This window comes from Tursiops truncatus, chromosome 6, assembly GCF_011762595.2.
Source record: "Tursiops truncatus isolate mTurTru1 chromosome 6, mTurTru1.mat.Y, whole genome shotgun sequence".
NCBI classification, from domain to species: domain Eukaryota; kingdom Metazoa; phylum Chordata; class Mammalia; order Artiodactyla; family Delphinidae; genus Tursiops; species Tursiops truncatus.
In genome coordinates, this window is record NC_047039.1 from 93,573,673 (window position 1) to 93,597,377 (window position 23,705).

Sequence of the window (23,705 nt, forward strand, 5' to 3'; positions counted from 1 at the left end):
AACCTAGTCTTTTGTGGGTTTTTTAAATCTTTTTCATTGTGAAATAAAACATTTAGGAAAATGCGTATACAACATAAGTGTAACTTAATGAGTTATTATAAACACCTATGTAACTATTGCCCAAGTCAAGAAAAAAAAATTTATTATGAAACTTGTACAAAGAAAGGTTTCTACTCCACTTGGAGTTGGAGAGGACTGAAAGACTGTTGAATATAAAAAAGCACAGTGAGTTTTAAGGTCACGGAGGTAATTACAGCCAAGCAAGAACTAGAATAGGGTCTTCTGACCTTCAGTCTAAAAACCCTTACCTACCCATGCAACTGTCTACAACGTTGACCCTGTATTTTATATGATACTATCCCTGTATACTGCACCTTCTCCAGGGAGCCCTGTTTGAGAGAATCACCAAAAGGTCATAAGAATTTGCCTCATTCAAGTGGTATTTATGACAACGGGAAAATGTACAAATTCAAAGGTCAGAAAACAACACCAGAGAAAGCTCACTACTATGAATAAGAAGCTAAGACCAAACATGTCAAACTAAATTTACCCTTCCTCCTTCTCCCTGCTCTGCCAAATTCTCTCCTCCATCAAGGCCCAGCACCCTGCTATCTTCACCCTGTGAAGCACTAATTCCCCTATCTAGATCACACATTCACTCACACACTCATTCAGTATGTACTGAAGCCCTACTGTGTGCCAGAGCTTGGTGGTCAGGGGTACAGAGTAGAGAAGGACGAGGCAAGGCTGGTGTCCAGGTTTAGCACACGTGTATGGTAACTGCAGTAGAAAGAAAACAACAGAAGGCCTGAGATAGACTGCTCAAGACAAGAGCATTTAAGGATGGAGGAAGGAGAGTCTGAAAAAGGGAAGGATAGGCAACAGACAAAAATAGGAAGAAAACTGAGTATGGGGTCATAACAACTCAGGAAAGAAAAAAATGAACTAGTCAGGAAGAACTGGAAAAAGTTCGTTTGCCCATTTAAAAAAAAAAAACCTAAAAAAATCCTTGCAGGTAAATTAATGACACAAGTGTAAGAAGCAAGATTTTAAAGCTTTTAAAAGAAAAATGAGAAGGGAAAATTAAAACGCAAGCACAAGGCATTAAAGACTAACAGGTTAAGATTTTAAAATATCATAAAACACACTATAAAGTAAAAGAATAAGCTATAAATAGCTACAATGTTTTTAAATGAAAAGAAATTGAGTACAGAATATACTTTTAAAATTCCTACAAGTCAAGAAAAAGCAAATTAATCCAAAGATTTTAAATGGACAAAGAATATAAGCAGGCAATTCAGAGATGAGAGTCATATATTTAATAACACATAAAATGATGCTCAATCACACTGATCAGGAACACGTAAAATTAACACAATAATGAGATACAATTTTGCACCCTACACATTAGAAAAACTCTTCAAATGTTGGCAAAGACTGGAAACCAACCAAGAGGAACTCAGGCTCACCACTGATGGGGTGTACACTGATACAATCTCTGAGGAACAAAGCTCTAGTTCAGTAGCCTCTAGTGAGGTTCAAGAGGCACATCCCCTTCAACCCAGCACTCCTGCTCCAGGGGAACATACTCTAGAGCAGTGCCCAGCTGCAAAGTAGCACAGCTGCAAACTGTTTGTCACCAGCCCTCTAAGAGAAAAGAACACTTCTTGCTTCACTGAGAAAGTCTTACCAGGATAAGAAACAGTAAATAAATTAACAGTGAGAGTTGATTTACATTCTGCCACAAGTTCCCTATTTGCAAGACATAATTCCCCAGTCCTCAGACCACACTTCTTTGTGTATCACTGTCCTGGAGAAAAACTCCCAGGGAAAGACAAGCACAAGGACACTGTAAGAAACTGTTCATAGCCACATGGTCAGTAAATGCAAAAAAAAAAAAAAAAAAGGAAACAATCTAAATGTCAGTCAACAGGAAAATGGATAAAGAAAATATGGCAGGGTCATACAACAATGAAAATAAGCAAGAGTCACATGTCACATGGACCAACATGACAATATCTTAAAAACTAAGATCAAACAGAGAAAGCAAGTTGCAGGATATGTACATTATGGTTCCACTTATTTCAAGGTTTTAAATGCAATACATGCATTGCTTATGATATGTACAGCACAGGAATGACAACCCTTGGTCAAGGAGATAAAAGAGAAGAAAAAATGAAGGGGAGAGGAGAGAAAAAAAAAGAAAGAAAAGGAAAATTTGTAAGGGGTAGCACAGGGGGTTTGAATTGTATCAGTAATGTTTATGTCTTTAAAAAATAAAAGACCTGGAGCTTCCCTGGTGGCGCAGTGGTTAAGAATCCGCCTGCCAATGCAGGGGACACGGGTTCGATCCCTGGTCCGGGAAGATCCCACATGCTGCAGAGCAACTAAGCCCGTGCGCCACAACTACTGAGCCCGTGCTCTAGAGCCCACGAGCCACCACTACTGATCCCACATGCCACAATTACTGAAGCCCGTGCACCTAGAGCCCATGTTCCACACCAAAAGAAGCCACTGCAGTGAGAAGCCCATGCACTGCAACAAAGAGTAGCCCCTGCTCGCTGTAACTAGAGAAAGCCTGCATGCAGCAACAAAGACCCAACGCAGCCAAAAAATAAATAATTAAAATAAAATTTTTTAAGTTAAAAAATAATAATAATAGCTAAATAAATAAAAGACCTGAAGCTAATAGCAAAAAATGTACAGATTTGACAAATATGAGTGGGACATACCTAAGTGTTCCTAAGATAATTCTCTATACTTTTCTTCATACTTGAAATATTTCATTAGTTAAGAAGAATATATACACCATAATAATTGTTTTATGATACTATATAAAAACAAGAAAATACATCAGTAATTTTTCTTCTTTATATTTTCACGTACTTTTCAAATACTCCAGTAAAAATACATTTCTTTTTAGCAGAAATAACATACAAATTTTTTAAATGAATCCATGTTTCAAGGATAAAGAAATTTAAATCACAGAACTTTACAACTTGAAAGGAACCTTAAAGAACATGGAAGTGGACTTCCCTGGTGGCGCAGGGGTTAAGAATCCGCCCATCAACGCAGGGGACTGGGGTTCGAGCCCTGGTCTGGGAAGATCCCACATACCGCGTGGCAACTAAGCCCGTGCGTCACAACTACTGAACCTGCGCTCTAGAGCCCACGAGCCACAACTACCGAAGCCCGTGCACCTAGAGCCCATGTTCCGCAACAAGAGAAGCCACCACAATGAGAAGCCCGCGCACCTAGAGCCCATGTTCCACAACAAGAGAAGCCACCACAATGAGAAGCCCATGCACCACAACAAAGAGTAGTCCCTGCTCCCCACAACTAGAGAAAGCCCACGTGCAGCAATGAAGACCCAATGCAGCCAAATAAATAAAATAAATATATAAATAAATTTTAAAAAAAAGAATATGGTAGAACAAAAATAAGAAAGTTTACTGGTAGAAATGCAAAACGGTATAGCCACTTTGGAAGACAACAACTTAGGAAAACTAAACATACTCCTACCATACAATCCAGCAATCATACTCCTTGATATTTACCCAAGGAGTTGAAAACTTATGTCCACACAAAGACCTGCACATGGATGTTTACAGCAGCTTTAGTCATAATTGCCAACACTTGGAAGTAACCAAGACGTCCTTCAGTGGGTGAATGGATAAATAAACTGGTACATATAGACAACGGACTATTACTCAGCACTAAAAAGAAATGAGCTGTCAAACCATGAAAAGACATGGAGGAACCTTAAAGGCATATTACTAAGTGAAAGAAGCCAATCTGAAAAGGCTACATGCTGTATGATTCTAACTATATGACATTCTGGAAAAGGCGTAACTATGGAGACAGTAAAAAGATCAGTAGTTGCCAGGGAGGAAGAGGAAAGGAAGGATGAATATGAAGAGCACAGAGGATTTGTAGGGCAGTGAAAATACTCTCTGTGATATTACAATGGTGGATATATATCATCATACATCTGTCCAAACCCACAGAATATACAACACCAAGAGTGAACCATAATGTAAACTATGGATGTGCAGTAATTATGATATGTCAGTGTAGGTTCATCCTTCGTAAAATATGTACCATTCTGGTGAGTGATGTGGCTAATGAGGGTGGCTATACAAATATGGGGGCAGGGGTTGTATGGGAAATCTCTGTACCTTCCTGTCAATTTTGTTGTAAACCTAAAACTGCTCTTAAAAAATAGTCTTTAGGGCTTCCCTGGTGGCGCGGTGGTTGGGAGTCCGCCATGCGGGGGATGCGGGTTCGTGCCCCGGTCCGGGAGCATCCCACATGCCGCGGAGCAACGAAGCCCGTGCGCCACAACTACTGAGCCTGCACTCTAGAGCCACAAGGCACAACTACTGAGCCTGCATGCCACAACTACTGAAGCCTGTGTGCTTAGGGCCCGTGCTCTGCAACAAGTGAAGCCAACTCAATGAGAAGCCCACACCCCCCAACCAAGAGTAGCCCTCGCTCGCTGCAACTAGAGAAAGCCCATGCGCAGCAACGAAGACCCAATGCAGCCAAAAATAAATAAGTAAATAAATATTAAAAGAAAGAAAAAAAGATTTTAAAAAAAGAATAAATATATTCATTTACTTTCCATTAAATAATTCTCTAATTCATATTATTTGCTTGTCTTTAATTTCTCTATCTAAAGGGAAAGATGGGACCTTCCTTCCTTCTACCCCACAAGGAAGAAATAACCAGTAAAGGTTTAAGGACTTCACTTCAGTGTTATCTACCATTGGCCACTGATAATTCTGAAAACATATAATTATTCCTGAGAAATAAAACTGTCCACGTAAATCACTCATTCTTCATATCTCTCCAAAAAAATACAACATTGGCTTCTGAGTCAAGGAAGAAAGGCTATTTTTTCACAGGATTATAAAAGGCAAATACTGGCTTTTCACTCATATCATCACTTACGGAAAAAATATTTTAAAAAATAAAAAAGAAAGAAGGAAAAAGGGGCTTCCCTGGTGGCGCAAGTGGTTGAGAGTCCGCCTGCCGATGCAGGGGACGTGGGTTCGAGCCCCGGTCCAGGAAGATCCCACATGCCGCGGAGCGGCTGGGCCCGTGAGCCATGGCCGCTGAGCCTGTGCGTCCAGAGCCTGTGCTCCGCAGCGGGAGAGGCCACAGCAGTGAGAGGCCCACGTACCGCAAAAAAAAAAAAAAAAAAAAAAGACGGAAAGAAAAATAAATCACTTTCCTCAGATGAATCACCTCTTCATGACAACTTGAACATCAAAACGTTCCTTAGAAAGTGCAAGAAAAACATTACTGTCAAAAAGACTAGGGAAAGGGCTATATTTAAGGTAGTGGTTATCCTTATGTGGTGGAATTTCAGAGGATTCTTTTTTGGCTTACTGGTTTAATTCTATGTCATTACTAACTTATTTCATGAGCGTGAATTAAAAAGAGAAAATGGTTATTCCAGTGTGACAGGTTTAAGATTTCTTTACATTTGTTTAAATTTTCTACAAAGAACATCATTTTTTTCCTGAATGTGAAAGTAAATTTTAAATTATAAATCAGGTTAGAAGCCTTAAGTGGAAGCTGAGATTGAAAGGGAAAGCTGAAAATACTTGGACCACTGCCCATTGCCTCATAAATCAATTAATAATCTACCATTACAGGGTATTTTGAGAAAGATCTGTCAAGTTACTACCAAAATACATTCGACTATAACAGAATAATTTCACAAGGAAAACAGTCTCCCTAATAGTATTTAACTTCTTCTGCTTCACACATATGTAAATACATTATAGTCACAAGGCAGTTTCACATGGCCTTCTGAGCCTCAGAAAAACATTGTGAGGTGGGCAGGGATTATCTGCATTTGAAGATGAAAAACTGGGGCTCAGGATCTGACTGACTTGCCAAAGGTCACCAAGCTAATGACACAAAGAATCACAAGTTGAACCTAGAGAGGTCTTTATCCTCCAAGTGCACAACAGAACACAGTACCTCCCTCTAAAGTACTATTTACTGAAGTAGGTAATATTAGCTTCAACTTACAGATGAGGAAACAGAGCCTAGAATTCAATGAGAATGTTGACGAAGATTACAAAGGTAGTAAGTAAGTGGCAGGGCTAGGATTCAAACTCCAGGCGGTCAACTGCAAACCCAATGCTCCTTCTAGTATGCTGAATTACAGCACAGCTGAGGCAGAGAAAGTAGGCGGGGATGACACTAAGCCTTACTAGATAACTATGCACAACATGACTTTGTACCCTGACCACAGCCAATGTGCCAGGAATGGTCCCTTTCCTCAGGAACTCAGAATTGGGACCAAAGAGTCAAGCCTCCCTTGAGTGCCTGGACCTCTAAGAGTAAGCCAGGAGATATGACATGGGCATCTTCAGCCTACGCCATGGAGCACAAAATCACAAGAAGCTGGTCTGAAGAAAGAATGGCAGGGGGTGCAGAGAGAAGGTGAAGAACTGGAGGACATCTAGTCCTTAGTTCCAAACCCCTCCTGAGGGTCCCTCTTATTTCCATAAGACTCCATGATTCCTTACAGTAAGTGCCCCATTTTTGCTTATGCCACCTTAGCACTGTGTCCAAATGCAAATGGAAGGTTTTTGCCAAGGGGGAAAAAAAATCTACTTCCATAAAAGTACATTAAAAATAAGCAGCTGGCACATGTAGCATATGCCAGAGGTGAGTATCAGATGAGAGAGGAAGTCCTTCCTAAGAGGAGACCAATCTAGCCACAAAGCACCTTCTTGACCATGCATCACACCGCTCCCCAAAACTGCAAGAGCTTCTTAAGTGCACCATATGTTCTTCTTGCACAATTCTTTTGATCAACCAAGTCCCTCATCCAGGAATACTCTACCAACCTCTCCTGACCATTTCTCCATCTCCACATATCCAAATCCTCTCCATTCACGACCCAGCTCAAATACTACATGCTCCACACTTACACATCCCATCCTGGCCCTACAAACTCCCACAGACCTTTTCTACATCTCTCCTGGCACTTGTTATCTTTTGCTGTACATTATTTAACTGCCCGATCATCCCTTCCCTAGACCGTAACAGTTCTTTGAGGTGTGACTCCACCTGAGTGCCTACTCATTTGCTCCATCCATCTCCAGAGCTCCTCAGGTTGAGAAACTGACGTAGTCTCTTGGTATCCCAGCATTTAATTCAGTGCCTTACAGAAAGAAGTTGCTCAAATCTCTGTTGAGTGTATGAAATGTTAATTCCTCATATTTGGAAAAGCCATTTAGAAGTTTATACATCTAACATCTGTGGCAAAGGAAATGAGGGGATTAGTTGCAATTCATAACACCTGACATCAGAATCTCTTGGACCACATGTTATTTTTTATTTTTCAATTTATTTTTATTTTTGGCTGCATTGGGTCTTTGTTGCTGCGCGTGGGCTTTCTCTAGTTGCGGTGAGCGGGGGCTACTCTTCGTTGCAGTGCGTGGGCTTCTCATTGCGGTGGCTTCTCTTGTTGCACAGCACGGGCTCTAGGCACACAGGCTTCCGTAGTTGTGGCTCGCGGGCTCTAGAGCGCAGGCTCAGTAGCTGTGGCACAGGGGCTTAGTTGCTCCGCAGCATGTGGGATCTTCCCGGACCAGGGCTCAAACCTGTGTCCCCTGCATTGGCAGGCAGATTCTTAACCACTGCACCACCAGGGAAGCCCTATGGTTTTAAAATCATGATAAGTGCTTAAGGTTTTTTTAAAAAAAAAAAAAAGAAGAGGAGGAGATAAATTCCGGAAGGTCTGACTGTGTGACAGAACTATTCTGCTCCAAATCAGGAAGGGTGCAGTAGTTACTGCAAAGAGGAGGATAGGAGAAAAAAAAAGATGGAAGGGGAAGACAGACCAGGAAAGGGCAGAAAGTCAAGCCCTTTCCCCATGACTCACCACATCTAAGAGCTAAGAGCTCTTGAAGAGCTAAGTGAATTCTTGAAATGCTTGGGAAAAGAGGTGTGTGTGTGTGTGTGTGTGTGTGTGTGTGTGTGTCTGTCTGTCTGTGTGTCTGTGTGTGTGTGTGTGTGTGTGTGTGTGTGCGTGCCAGTGAAACAAGCGGGTTTCATGTCCAAACTGACATGGGTGGAACCAAAACACCATTTTCAGAAATGGGAGCCCAGAAGCTAAGAAAAGCGTAAGTTAAACTAAACTAGGAAATTCACAAAAATTGGATGTGATAGATTGCAGGGGTAGGTGGGTGAGTACCTCTGGACTTTGACAATCTTCAATTAGGAGTCTGAGGCTAAAACTATGAATAAGGAAGCCCTAGCTGGCATCTAGATTTTCTATGTAATACTCAATCCCTTCTGGTAGATCAATCTACCAGAATTAAAAATCTAGGACTTCCCTGCTGGCGCAGTGGTTAAGAATCCGCCTGCCAATGCAGGGGACATGCATTCACTCCCTGGTCCAGGAAGATCCCACATGCCACGGAGCAACTAAGCCCTTGCACCACAACTACTGAGCCTGCGCTCTAGGGCCCACGAGCCACAACCACTGAGCCCGCACACCACAACTACTGAAGCAGGCGCGCCTAGAGCCCATGGTCCGCAACAAGAGAAGCCACCACAATGAGAAGCCCACGTACCGCAATGAAGCGTAGCCCCCGCTCGCCCCAACTAGAGAAAGCTCACGTGCAGCAACGAAGACCCAACGCAGCCAAAAATAAACTGATTAATTTTTAAAAAATCTAACCAAATACTAACTGGTAGTTAAAGTCCACATCATCTATTGGTTCCTATATACCATTTCAATTCACTATATGCCACTCTAATACTTGGCAAAATCTAAATGAGGCCAGTAGGATACTTCTTTAGGAATTAATGCTTAGAACTGTGATGTCTACTTCTGTGTTTTTAAATACAGGCTTGCCCCCATTCCCCACTTTTTTTAAAAAGAACTCATTAAACACCAATGTATTAAAAGGAGAATGTTGAAAAGTCCAGCAGTAAACACAAATATAGTTAAGTCAGGGGTTGGGGGAGGATTCATTCCCAGAAAGAGATAATCCATCATGGTTCCTGCAGGAGTTGCCTCCCTCCACCCAGGGCAGTCCAAGAACCAAGGCGTCAGTAGATAAGAACCTCTGCAGGCAATGAGGTCCTGAGCAGGAGGTTCCTGCTGACAAAGTCCCTGCTGATACTCCTTTCCCCCAGAACTAAGGCAATCCGACAAGCCATCTTCCTGTTCCCTAGCCCACCAGTCTTACCCCCAGGGCCCAAGCAGATACCCCAATGTGGAAACCCCTGCATCAGGATGCACTAGTGACTAGACTGTTTCCAGGGAAGGGAAAGAAGCCGTTCTTCTGCCACTTCAGAAGTCCTAGCCATTTGCATATGATGTCAGGCTACTTTAAGCCCCATACCAACCCAGTATAGCCCAAAGTAAGGCGATGCCTCCCTGTTCACACACAGCCCCTGCCCATCACTCCTCAACCCCCACAACACCACACACAAAGGGGGAGGGACGGAAGACATCACAGCGTTACCCTGGCATGGCTGGGTCAAGTGAGGAAACAGCAGCGCTCATCTGTACCCTACATTTAATGAATAAGTGCCAGACTCCAGATGCACTGAGGTCCACAAACACTTCCAACTCCCAAGGAGGCCCTTTCCCCCAGATACAGCAGCTGGCAGAAGCCCAATTAGAAATCAGTGTTAGTAAACTGATGAGAAGAAAGATTAGTTCAGCTTATGAAAGTCAGCTTAAAGGAGATGATACATTCTATGCAAGGGTTCAGACTGCATACAAGTCAAATGTATGACAGCTAAGATCCACCCAAAGCGGCTAATTACCTAGAACAATGCTTATCTGGATGTGTAAACTCTAGAATGTTTTTTATTTAAGTCACTATTTAAATCCCAGCATTTGTGGTTTGACCTGCTTGCCTTCGGTATATCGCAATTAACACATCTATACAGGTCCAAAAGCTCTAAAAAAGAATCTAGGTGTAAATAATGTCACTTCTCTTCTAAACACTCCAACCTTCCAATTTTCCATTCCTCTATAATGGAATGAAGATATGTGAAATAGTAAAACTAAGCCAAAGTTTATTCTAAAGTTGAACTTTGGTTTATAAAATATTCCATTCATTCCATCACTCAAAATTCCACCTAATGAATTAAGGCATCATACACTATTGGCAGCAACATACACACCAAAAAACAATAGAATGCACTGGGAGAAGGGGAATCCAGCAGTTAAACTGAAAGACGGCAACAAAATGCACCTTTGGATTGAAGCTACAAAATCTCAGGTACTCCCTGGATATTGAGCTCATGATATCAGAGAATTACAATCTGAATTTACAGAATTTCAACCAAAGGACCATCCAATATCATCCAAGAGTGAAACTGACACCATATTCTTTTTTTTTTTTTTTTTTTTTTTTTTTGCGGTACGCGGGCCTCTCACTGTTGTGGCCTCTCCCGTTGCGGAGCACAGGCTCCGGACGCGCAGGCTCAGCGGCCATGGCTCACGGGCCCAGCCGATCCGCGGCATGTGGGATCTTCCCGGACCGGGGCACGAACCCGTGTCCCCTGCATCGGCAGGCGGACTCTGAACCACTGCGCCACCAGGGAAGCCCCTGACACCATATTCTTGTTCAGCCTCAGAACAAAGTAGAATTAAGTGGCTTTTCCATCACAGCGCATGTCAAAATGGCAGAATCAGGAATATCCAAATACCATGATGCTGCCTTTCTCCTTACCTCTTTTCACAAATAAAACAATTAAATCATGATGACATTCCTGGAGCACATAACATCATACTTCATGGCCATGGCAGACAATACTACTTGTAAACTAACACCCACAGCCTTTTCCTTGCACACACTGCTAAAGAACATCTTCAAGTTTTATCTTTTGCTTGCTAATTTTTTTAATTAATGTTTATGTGATGACAGAGAATAGAAGCTTCAAGCATATATAAGCTAAAATGAACTTCACTGATTCTCTGAGGATAGCTAAAAAAGGAGAAAAACCCATGAAGATCTTGGGGGGAAATTGCTACTTGATAACCTATGCATTTTTAAATGTTACTACAAAAAATGCACACATCCTAAGGAACTAAATCTACTAACCTCTACAATCAATGTGATACATGGTTTATCCAGTCTTGACAAAAATCCTCTGGATCACCAATGGTGTGTTCATCCACTCGTACATATGCAATTGTATAAAGAATCTATTATTTGGAACACCAGGGGAAAGAAAAACAATTAAAAGATTTATACTCATAGCTACCATTTAAAAAAACAAAATAAACACTTTTCATTTCCATGCTAAGAGCTCCTAATTTGATGCCCTGTTTTGCAAATTCAGAATGAGGGGGGCAAATCATAGTGATTACCAAATTGGAGAAATAGTAAGGAATATGTCCATAAATAAAATCTGGTGTGTAGAAACAAGGTCCTACTGTACAGCACAGGGACTATACTCAGTATCCTATAATAAACCATAATGGAAAATAATATGAAAAAGAATATATGTGTATGTGTGTGTGTGTGTGTGTGTGTGTGTGTATAATTGAATCACTTTGATGTACACCAGAAACTAATGCAACATTGTAAATTAACAATACTCAATTTAAAGAAATTGAGTGTGTAGAACAAATATGTTAATACTTAAAATACATATATAGTAATAGTTATTCACTGAAGGCTAAAAAACTCCAATACAACATACATTGTGTGTGTGTACATATATATCATAAACATACAAAACCTTACATTAAAATTAGAACAAAGTGTCTGATTTACATAATAATTTTATAAGAAGAGTATTAGTGGATGGGCACACTTGATTAACACATTATAACAACTGAGAATGCAAACATTTGATAGTCATAACCCTGGGAAACCTTTGCCCTCTCTAGGCACTTCTGATCCCCTTCCCTGGTTCTTTTCTGTCTTCTTCTCATCCCTATACATTCATAGCCCCCAGACAGCTGTCCTCTGGACAATCTGTCCACATCACCCCACACTCGCCCAAGTTTCAGAACCAAAGCTCCCACACACCTGTAATCCATGTGCCCAACACTATACCAAGTTCTTAACATGCATTATCTCTTCCTATTCTTATAGCAACCCCGTAAAATAGTTTTGTTATCCCATTTTACAGATGAGAAATCCAAGGCTTAAAAGTTAGATCCCTTAACATTAAAACTAAAAGGTGGCAGAGTCAAGATTCAAAATCAGTTCTGACTTCAACACCAGAGGTTTTAGTCACTATTCAAAACTGTTTCCCTAAACAACTCAACATGGATGCCTCAATAATTCAACGCATTCATTCAACAAATGATTTATTTCTTGAACAAAACCTGCTTTCTCTTCTCTCTACTCTTACCTCCCCCAATCTGTCTAGAGGCTGTACTCTCGACCCCCTTACTCTCTAGGCAGATTCTGGGAATCCTCTCTAACTCCTCCTTCTGTTGAATAACTCTCCACTACTCAGCCAATAGTTTCTGCATATTTTAGGGATTCTAGATTATATTACCTGTCAAATCCACTTCCACTATCCCAGTTCAGACCCTAGGTTTCTTCTAACTTGGCTACTGTAATATCTTCCTTTTAGTCTTGCTGCTCTTGGTCTCTGGACCCCTGCAATCAATGTTATATCACTGCCACCTGTTATCCTTATAAAAAGCGTCTACTCAGGTTACTCCCCCGCTTGAAAGCCTTTGATGGTCCTCTACTGTCTACAGAACAAAGTTCAAACTAGTTGTGTGGGGCTTCCCTGGTGGCACAGTGGTTAAGAATCCACCTGCCAATGCAGGGGACACGAGTTTGAGCCCTGGCCCAGGAAGATTCCACATGCTGCGGAACAACTAAGCTGGTGCACCACAACTACTGAGCCTGCACTCTAGAGCCCACGAGCCACAACTACTGAGCCCGCGTGCCACAACTACTGAAGCCCACATGCCTAGAGCCCATTCTCTGCAACAAGAGAAGCCACCGCAATGAGAAGCCCACGCACTACAACGAAGAGTAACCCCCGCTTGCCACAACTAGAGAAAGCCTGCGCACAGCAACAAAGACCCAACGCAGCCAAAAAAATAAATAAAAACAGTTGTGTTGGCATTCCTAGACAAGCTGGTCCCAACCTTATCCTTAGCTTTCTCTCCTACCACCCCCTCCACTAAAAATAATAATCTATACAGAATTTAATTGTTTACACAGTGCATTAACATGTACATTAAGCCTAACAACACTATGAGTATTTCTAATTATCCCAATTTTATGAGAAACTTAAACTTAGTGAGGTAAAATAATCTGCTCAAGATCCCAAATTGTAAAAGGCAGAAAAGGCCAAGTCTCAGACTCCAAATTTTAACTCCTTTCCTAGTACTTCATGCAGCCATAGTACCCCCATTCTAGCATATCAGACTCATTCCAACCTTCCCTGAAAATGCACAATAGTTTTCAAACTCTATGACAGAGCTCAAGCTATTGTTCCCTTAGCCTGGAATACTATCCTCACTCCTTGACATTTCTAAAGAACTGTGTTAGGCATTTTTCATATCATACTTCCTATTAGCTATTTATATTTATATATAAATCTGCCTCTATACTGAATTATAAGCCCTGTGAGGCCAGGACCATAAGTTAGTAACTCCATTTTTTTTTTTTTTTTTTCCCTTTCTCTGCGGCACGCGGGCCTCTCACTGTTGTGGCCTCTCCCGTTGCGGAGTACAGGCTCCGGACGCGCAGGCTCAGCAGCCATGGCTCACGGGCCTAGCCACTCCGCGGCATGTGGGATCTTCCCAGACCGGGGCACGAACCCACGTCCCCTGCATCGGCAGGCGGACTCTCAACCACTGCGCCACCAGGGAAGCCCAGTAACTCCATTTTTAAAGACTGCTTATTGAATTGGAAAATGTGTGGGGAAAACAAGTCATATAAGATGGCAAGCCCAAGGCAGAGACCGGCCAGGCTTGAAAACAGAGACCAACAACTTAGATCAGACCCTTTGAGCACACTGGCAGTGCCTACAATTTTAACATCTATCTTCTCAACAAGGTCGAACGTCCCAGTGCCAACTATTCTCACCAACACTGGCCTTTATTAAATATTACAATTTACTGAAGGCATAATTCAAAACAAGATGGGGTAGAAGTGGAAAACTAGAAATTATAAAAAAACAGAAATATCATCACTATTTTCCATTTTAACCTTCCGATCTGGCTAAGTACCCAAAATTAAAATAATACAGCCTTGATGTTGCCTTTCTACATAGCTCAGCTCAGCTGCATATTTGGCTGTCACTAAAGCAGCCATCTCTCTGGGGCTGTTTCAGTATGCTCACAGAATCACGTTCACCTACACAGCTACACACATAGCTTCCCCATCTCATCTCTAAAAGAGCCACTAGGATGCCTGTCACCGGCAGAGACTCTCTCAGAAGACAGCTGACATTTTGATTACCTGGCCAACTTTGCAACTGAAGTGGCTATGTTGAATGGTCAAGTTGAATAGCATCAATGTGCTTTAAGATTATAGGCTGTCGCTCCTTCATGAGCTGTCTTTATCCCAATGAAGATCAGATTCTAAGGATGCCTTAGAATTATAAAGCCCAGAACATGAAACCAATGAACAGCTGACCAGGTGAAAAGTCTCAAATGCTTCCTTCCCTCTGTCAGAAATCTCCCTACCCATTGCTGAAATATAACTACAATGTCAACTTTTCCATGAACTGGCAGAGGATAATATTAGAAGAAAAACTAGCCCACATGCCTTGCATTGAATTTCATTCCATTCCAAACAGTTATATTACCCTAAATATAAAGAAAGAAAACTACAGACTATGACCTTAAGTAATTTACAAACTAGATTTCAGAACTGCCTTTAACAGTCAGAACTAATTGTTCTCTATTTTGGCATCTTACCCCCAAATCTAATATGTCCTATTGGATGAACCAGAATATTGCCACATTTTATACACTATAGCACGTTTCTTCTGCAGGCTATCAAGACATGGGGAAAAAAGCCATGTTGATCTTCTTATAAACTATATTTTCCCTTTCAGAGACACTAGTACAGTAGCAGCACAGAATTAACATAAACTTTGGAATCAAAAAATCTGAGTTCAAGCCCTAACTCTGTAACATGAGGGAAGCAACACCAGACAACAATAGTACCAAAGTCACAGGGTTGTTGTAAGGATTCAATCAATTAATTCGTACAAAGTGTAGAACACAATGGTAAGCTCTCAAAAACATTAGCTTTACCATTATTCTATTACAATCACCTGACTCAAAGTGACAATTACAGGATATCTTTGAAAGGATAACAAACCCCAACCCAAGATTATCCTGCTTACCTTTTGACAACTTTCATACATGATACTACTCCATGATACTACTCGAAAACAAAAAAAGAGAAGAAGAAAAAGAAAGAAAAGAGATAATTAAAAGACAAACCTGTCAATTCTGCTTCTCAGGAGCTCCTACAGAGTGTAGTATCAAATACAACTGAAAGCAGCTACAGATTTCATTTAAATTTATGACATGTATATGACTTCAAATGCAAAAGTAAAATGCATTGATTTAAAATCTAGAGAAAGGCAGTGTTACGAGTTATACATCTCAAAATAACAGACCTGGGAACCAAAAATGATAGTATTACTCTAGCATTACTAACTATAACAAATCATACACTTTGGTCCTTACATATCTGTTTACAAGTATTCTTCCTCTTTCTTCTCAGTAGTATTATAATTCCATCAGTAGAGTTTTCATGCTTCTTTTGTACACCACAGCAGTGTTAAACAGCAGTCAAATAATTGGATTAAAGTAACAAGTAGCTGAGAATTTAGCAATGCATCTGATTTGATCTCTTCATCAGCATGAACACTCTATGGTACATGGAGGTAACCCAGCCTAAAGACTGGTCATGAGTGCCTGTGAGCCACCTGGAATCCAGTTCCAACTCCACCACTTACTAGCTGAGGGACCTTGGGAACCTAAAATGTCTGTTTTCCACTCCATAAAACAGCAATAAGAACTTTACCTACCTCTTAGGATTATTTTAATGAATAAAAGAATACAGGGGCTTCCCTGGTGGTGCAGTGGTTAAGAATCCGCCTGCCAATGCAGGGGACACGGGTTCGAGCCCTGGTCCGGGAAGATCCCACAAGCCGCGGAGCAACTAAGCCCGTGCACCACACTACTGAGCCTGCACTCTACAGCCTGCAAGCCACAACTACTGAGCCTGCGAGCCACAACTACTGAGCCTGCGTGCCACAACTACTGAAGCCCACACACCTAGAGCCCGTGCTCTGCAACAAGAGAAGCCACCACAGTCAGAAGCCCACGTACCGCAACAAAGAGTAGCCCCTGCTCACCACAACTACAGAAAGCCCGCATGCAGCAACGAAGACCCAACACAGCCAAAACTAAATAATAAAATAAATATTAAAAAATCTTTAAATAAAAGAATATATACAAAGCATTTAAAACAATGCTAGTGCTAAAAAAAATGCTAGTGCTGAAATATTTAGGGGGAAGGGTACTGATGTCTCCAATTCACTCTGAAATGCATCAAAATAAGATGGATTGAGTACTTAATGCCACTGAACTGTACACTTAAAAATGGTTACAATGATAAATTTTATGTTATATATGTGTATCTTACCACAATCGTTTTTAAATAATAACTAAAATAAAATAACATTTTTAAATGTGGCTTGAAAATGGACACATATGTGATAAAGCTAGTAGTAAAATATCACATGTAGAATCTAGGTAGTGGGTATATGAATGCTCACTTTCAATTTTTCCGTATTTTTGAAGAGTTTTATGATAAAATATTAGGGGGAGAAACAATGCTGGCATCTAGTAGTTTGCTTTTTTATCATCTATTAGTCACAAATAATAGCCAGCTAATATTCAGATACTTAGCTCCTTTCTCTTATAGCAGAATTCTAAAAAGCACCTTGTTACCAGCCATCTCTCCTCTTACTATAACCTTTCTGAAACTGAAAATGGCTTATTTGAAGTTCCTTATATACATGTTCGGTATATATGAGTGTGATTTCAAGTTAAATTATTCCAAGGTACCAACTGCCAAGTATTTAATCTCCCCTGAAGAAATGCAGAAACCAAGTTAACAGACATCTGTGGCCAAAGACTGGTGACTTGACCAAACAAAACAATGAAAAAGCAAGCACTGGAATTATTTCTTCCTAACTTTTCCAGTAGCTGCTAAAGCCAGTAAATTCCTCAACCAGAAGAACTAAAAACGTTTTAACAGGTACCTGATGTACAGGAGCACAATACAAATACATCAGCCACTTAAGAATGATATCCAATTCTTCCTCTAGTTTTGTTCCCCATTCCAACTAGTAATTTATATTTTAATGTGTTTAGTGCTACAACATGAACTCAGATATCTTGCTGTGGAACAACTTAAAACGTCAGACCACCTCACACCCACTGGGATAGCTACTATCAAAAATATAGAAAATAGGGCTTCCCTGGTGGCGCAGTGGTTGAGAGTCCGCCTGTGGATGCAGGGGACACGGGTTCGCGCCCCGGTCCGGGAATATCCCACATGCCGCGGAGCAGCTGGTCCCGTGAGCCATGGCCGCTGAGCCTGCGCTCCGCAACAGGAGGGGCCACAACAGTGAGAGGCCCACGTACCGCAAAAAAAAAAAAGAGAAAATAACAAGTGTTGGCGAGGTCCTAGAAAAACTGGAGCCCTTGTTACCACTGGTGGGAACATAGAATGGTATAGTCACGGTGGAAAACAGTATGGCAGTTCCTCAAAAAATTAAAAATAGAATTACCATATAATCCAACAATCCCACTTCTGGGTATATATCCAAAAGAACTGGAAGCACAGTCTCAAAGAGAGACGTGTACATCCATATTCATAGCAGCATTATTCACAATAGCTAAAAACATACAAGCAACCCAAGTGTCCCTCGACAGATGGATGAGAAAATATGACATATGCATACAACAGAATACTACTCAGCCTTAAAAAAGAAAATCCTGTCACATGGTACAACACCGATGAACCCTGAGGACATTATGCCAAGTGAAATAAGCCAGCCACAAAAAGACAAATCCTGTATGAGTCCACTTACATGAGATACCTAGAGATATCAAAATCATAGAGACAGAGAGTTCCCTGGTGGCACAGTGGTTAAGAATCCGCCTGCCAATGCAGGGGACATGGGTTCGATCCCTGTCCAGGAAAATCCCACATGCTGTGGAGCTACTGAGCCTATGTGCCACAACTACTGAGCCCGTGTGCCACAACCACTGAGCCTGCGCTGTAGAGCCCGTGTGCCACAACTACTGAAGCCCGTGCGTCTAGAGCCAGTGCTCCACTACAATAGAAGCCACCGCAATGAGAAGCCCGCACACTGCAACAAACAGTAGCCCCGCTCGCCGCAACTAGAGAAAGCCCACGCACAGCAACAAAAACCCAACGCAGCCAAAAATTAATAAATAAATTTATTTTCTAAAAAAATCATAGAGACAGAAAGTAGAACAGTAGCTGCCAGGGGCTGGGAGGAGGGGGGAAAGGAAGGGTTTAGTGGGCATAGAGTTTCTGTTTTGCAAAATGAAAAGAGTTCTGAAGATAAACGGTGGTGATGGTTGCACAACAATATGAATGTCCTTAAGACCACTGGCCTGTACAGTTAGAAATGGTTATGATGGTACATTTTATGTTATGTGTATTTTACCACATAACAAAAAATGGAAGAAAAAAGATCAGGGAGCTGATCTCCCCAAAAGGCCTGGTGGTGCTCCAGCTTGGAACTGACACACAAGCAATCAACTCTGTGGCTATCAGGCCCTGTCTATCTCTAACCACCGCATGAGACCTTGTCTACTCAAGACTCTCCATCGTGCCCAGGGTGACACCAATTCTTTATTTCAGCCTCAAAATGAGCAAACACCACTGCTGCTACACCAGTTTTGTGTCAAAGCAGCAAGGAACTTATCTCTCTAAGCCTGCCTCCTCTTTAAAACACGGATAATTACTACCTACCTGCATTACTAGGCTGTTAGGACAAAAGTGAGATCATGTATATAAAAGTATCTTTAAACTGCCAGCACCAAAGAAACAGAAATTATTGTGCGTATAGCTACTTCCATATGAAAATTCAGAGGGGGCTGTAACAACAGAAACTTCGCAAGGCTTGAGACACCTCACCCAGGCTTCATTCCATTTAAAACCCACCTCACCCCTAAATAACACCTTTCTTGTTCTTCATAAACTGAAGGGCAGCGTTGAGGAAACACCTCAGCCTAAAGCTTTTCACCTAACCACCCCAAAGGCAATCAGAAATTGTCTTGCATGTCTTAGGAAAATTCAATTTTTATGACCCCAGCGTGGGCCTGCGGCGCCCGGGGACTACACTTCCCACAAAGCACCGAGGCGAACCCGGGCGGCGGGCGAGGTGGCCTGCGATTCAGGGTGACCAACGCTCTCCCCGAGCGTGGATCGCCGTCCCCCGGAAAACTGCAACGTTTAAGGTCAAGTGTGCACTGGCTCTCATTTCTGAAAGCGCCGTCACCCCGAGGTTTCCCCTGCGGCTAGCGCCGCGACGCTCCCTGCCCACCCGTCCTTCCTGCTCCACCTGAGGGTCACCGCCTGTTCCTGACCTTTCCGCTGATTTCTGGTGTCACAACACGGCACCTTCTCCTCCTCCCCGAAAGCTCCACTTCTAGAACTCGCCCAACAGTTGGGCCCGGGGTCCACGGAGGGGTCTGACGGGACGGCAGACACAGCCCGCCCCCATGGGGCTCCGGCCGCCCAGCCAGCCCAGCTCCTACGGGCAGGGGGCTAGGCTCCCCCCACCCCCGGGCCGGGGCGGATCGCACACAGAGGTGGCTCCGCCCGGGGCTCCGGTTTCAATTTCGCAACGTGACGGTGCAAACCTGAGGCCTACAAATGCCGGCGGCGGCCGGCGCCCCGCCCGCCAGGCCCGAGCGCCCTAGCCCCCCGCACGCCGCGGCCGCCGCCCGCCCGCCAGCCAGGCCCTGCTCCCCGGCCCTCCCGCCCGGCCCCGGCCGCCGCCCCCGGCCCGGCGCTGCGCCGGCTCCGGCTCGCTGCCGCAGGCTCGCCGTGGCACTTACTCAGCTCGTCCTGGGAGGCGGAGGCGGCGGCCGCAGCCATGTTGCGCCGGGGAGGGAGGGAGGGGCCGGAGGGGGAGGGCACGGACGGGCGGCACTGGGGGCTCGCCGCTCTCGGTGCAGCAGAGGCCGGCAGCCGCCTTTGGTAGTTCGGCGCGGGCTGAGCTGCGCCCACGAGGCCCGCCCGCCGTCGCCGTCGCCGCCTGCGTCCTCCTCGCTGCACGCGTAGTTCTCGCCGTCCCCCGCGAGCTCGCGACTCGGGCGCTCCCGCAGTCCGGCGCCTCTGCGGAGCCGCCGCTGTCCGTCGGCCGAGGCCCGGTACGCCCGGCCCGCGCGGCGGCTCTGCGGCTCAGCGCCGCGCTCGCCCAACTCACGCCGGTTTTATATTTAGAAAGAGCTGAGCCATCCTCCCAGCGGCCCCCCCGCCGGGCCCCTCGCGCGCCCGCCCGCCCTCGCTCGCTCGCTCGCGGCTCGTCCTGCCCACCTGCCGCCGCCCGCCCCGCGCGCGGGAGCCGGCCCGCGAGCGCTCCCTGCGCGGACCCGGCACGCGGCGGCCTTCACCGGCGGCCCGGCCTAGCCGCTCCTCGCCGCCCCTCCTTGCCCGCGCAGCCTCCGGCGGCCCCGGCGCAGAACGGACGCGCAGGCCTCTGACCTGAGTCCGAGCCGGTCTCCATGCCGGGGATGCTGCGCTCAGCGCCACGACGCGGGCGCCCAGAAGCGAGGCGAGAGGCGGGCTCGGCCTCGGGGAGCCGCGCGCCGCAGTCCGTGAGGGGCTTGGTCGAGCTGGCCCGGGCTGCCCCGGCCGGGGGAGGTCCTCGAGGCGGGACGGGAGCTCTTTCTGTAAAGGTCTGTGGTTGTCACGTTGGCTGGTCCCGACCTGGAGAAACACGCCTGTCCGAAGGAAGAGACGTGGACTCGGAAAAGTTGAGCCGGGTTCGGAGTCGGCGGGAGGAAGCCCCGCCCTGCGCCTCCCGCTGAACTTCTCGGCCCCGCCGCTGACTCAGTCCCGGGCGAGCCCGGGTGCCCAGGGCGCCTTTTTTTACTTAAAGATGGTGATAAAGTGTAGGTTTCTGATGCTCTTCGAAACTAGAACTAGGACTACCGAGTGAGGGAAGATCACTAAGCCGCACTAAAGTTCAATAAGCCAAGATTTTTAAAGTTGAATTTCAAGTATATATGCTTATAGGGGTTGTTTTCTTAGATTTTAGTTCTAATCCCTACGTTCTTTTCGGTAACCCGAGTGATTTATTTTGAATATAGCGATTTTAACTTTATGCCTTCAGTTTGTCCGTGAGTTCACTTAGTGAAAAACACTTGCAATCTGGAATTCAAATTAAGGGGTTGCATAATTGCTGTACTTTAAGTGACAGTACTGTCATAAATTAGGTACAAGGTCAGATACACTTTTTTTTTTTTTTGGTATAAGAGGAAGAAATCAAGATCCTAACTGAATTGAAATTGCCTTTATCCCTAAAAGAAATCTGTAAAGCCCTAGTTAATGTCTTGCAAAATGAATATATGTCATTCCAGATGTAACTTGGGCAAGTACAAGGTACTTAACACAACATTAAAGACATTTATGCCCTTTATTGCTTTTATTATAGCGATTATACATGATCTTTGTAAAAATTGCATATGGTTCAGAATTTAAAAATGAAAGTGAAAGGCCTTGCTTCCCCTCCCAGCATCCCACTCCCCTAAGAAAACTATAGTTAACAGGTACAGTTGAGCATGCACCCTCCAAGGTCTTGTTTCTGTGCACATGTGTATATGGCCCCCAATAACGAAGTGGGGGAGGGGGTTCAGACTCATGATAAAGTTCTGTATCAGTGTTTTTCCTCCATAGACATTCTTCCACGTTAACTCAAAAAGCTCTACACCACCACCACTCTTTTTATTAATGACTTCATAGTATTACGTTAACCCGTCCCTTCTTGTGAGCACATTTTGGCTCTTTTTGTTTGATGGTGACACAAAATCGATGCACCATGAAGTATCCGCAAACAATACTGAAGTGTATAAAGTAAAGGTTGTCCGCCACCTTCCTGCTCACCATCCCCTCATTGTACTCCCTAGAAATAATCCCTGTTAACAGTTTGGTGCATACAACCTCTCCTGACCATTTCTATGAATGTATAGAGTGACTGTACCAAGGACTAGTATGGGGAAACTGACTTCCCGTAATTTCCAACAGATCCTTCTAAAGCCAACCCACCACCACCACCCACCCCCCAACCCCTGCCAAAAGTATAGAATCTAAGTTAAAAAAAAAAAAGTTCGTTTGAAATTTTAACTTCCAGACAAGGCCAGTTAGCAACTCATAAATTCCTCCTATATAGACATTCCAGAATCCCACATGTGTGCAAATCGCATATAGGTATTTACACGCAGATTTTGTTTGACAAAAATGGAATCCTACTATACATATTACTGTGTAACTTTACCTTTTCACCAAACTATATATCACAAGTATCCTTCTATATCAGTAATAATAGCTAACACTAATTGTGCCAGGCACTATTTAAAGTATTTTACTTGGATGAATTCATTTAATCCTTACAACAATCTTATGAAGTAGGGATTTTTATGATACAGAATGATTGAGAAACAAAACTAAAGTGCCACAAACTAGTAAGCGCTGAAGCAGGAATTTGAACCCAGACAGTGTGGATCCAGAGTCTACATTCTTTTTTTTTTTAATGAATTTATTTTATTTATTTATTTATTTTTAGCTGTGTTGCATCTCCGTTGCTGCGCGGGGGCTTTCTCTACTTGCGGCGAGCAGGGGCTACTTTTCGTTGCGGTGCATGGGCTTCTGATTGAAGCGGCTTCTCTTGTTGTGGAGCATGGGCTCTAGGCACGCGGGCTTCAGTAGTCGTGGCTTGTGGTCTCTAGAGTGCAGGCTCAGTAGTTGTGGCGCACTGGCTTAGTGACTCCGTGGCATGTGGGATCTTTGCGGACCAGGGCTCGAAACCGTGTCCCCTGCATTGGCAGGTGGATTCTTAACCACTGTGCCACAGGGAAGTCCCCAGAGTCTACATTCTTAACCATTCTGATCTGTATGTGCAGAATTACCTCATTCTTTTAAATGACTGCATGATAGTCTTTTCCAAAGACTTGCAAAAAAAAAAAAACCTTTCATGATAAGTACATGACAAAATTTAATCATTCTCCTATTGATGAGCATTTAAGTTTTTACAATTTTTTACTACTGCAAACAATGCTACTGTAAAACATTCTTATATCTTTATGAAGTTACATATTTCTATATGTAGACATGGAATTGTTAGGCAAAAAAAGAGATGGCTTTAACATCTCATTATATACAGTAGTTTATAGCAGCTTACAATGCTGCTTCTAATCACTACTCTTCAAGCTTTTTTATAGTTGCTTCTTCCTTCAAACTACTTATAGTTTATTTTTCCCACTAAATAACGTCATCATCTTACTAGGCACTATGGTTTTAAATAGTAGCCTTGAGATACTTCCTATCTAGAATTTATTTCAACTTTAAAAAACAGACAGGACACTTCCCTGGTGGCACGGTGGTTAAGAATCCGCCTGCCAATGCAGGGGACATGGGTTCAAGCCCTAGTGC

The 23,705-nt window shown here is 43.5% G+C and overlaps 1 protein-coding gene across 9 annotated transcripts in view; it reads right to left on the reverse strand.

Annotated features, from left to right (window-relative positions):
• The window catches only part of ECPAS (Ecm29 proteasome adaptor and scaffold), a 98,911-nt gene extending 77,882 nt beyond the window's left edge, over window positions 1-21,029 (reverse strand). For 2 of the 9 annotated variants that reach the window (XM_019946461.3, XM_073806394.1), the window contains exon 1: window positions 20,111-20,459. In XM_019946461.3, the coding sequence (XP_019802020.1) occupies window positions 20,111-20,150 (40 nt within the window). In that variant the 5' untranslated portion in view covers window positions 20,151-20,459. Of the gene's footprint in view, window positions 1-11,099; window positions 11,204-19,636; window positions 19,656-20,110; window positions 20,467-20,759 lie in introns of those variants that run through there. The other 7 variants (XM_019946462.3, XM_019946457.3, XM_019946458.3 and 4 more) reach the window with 6 other exon arrangements.
• Window positions 21,030-23,705: the final 2,676 nt, after the last annotated feature.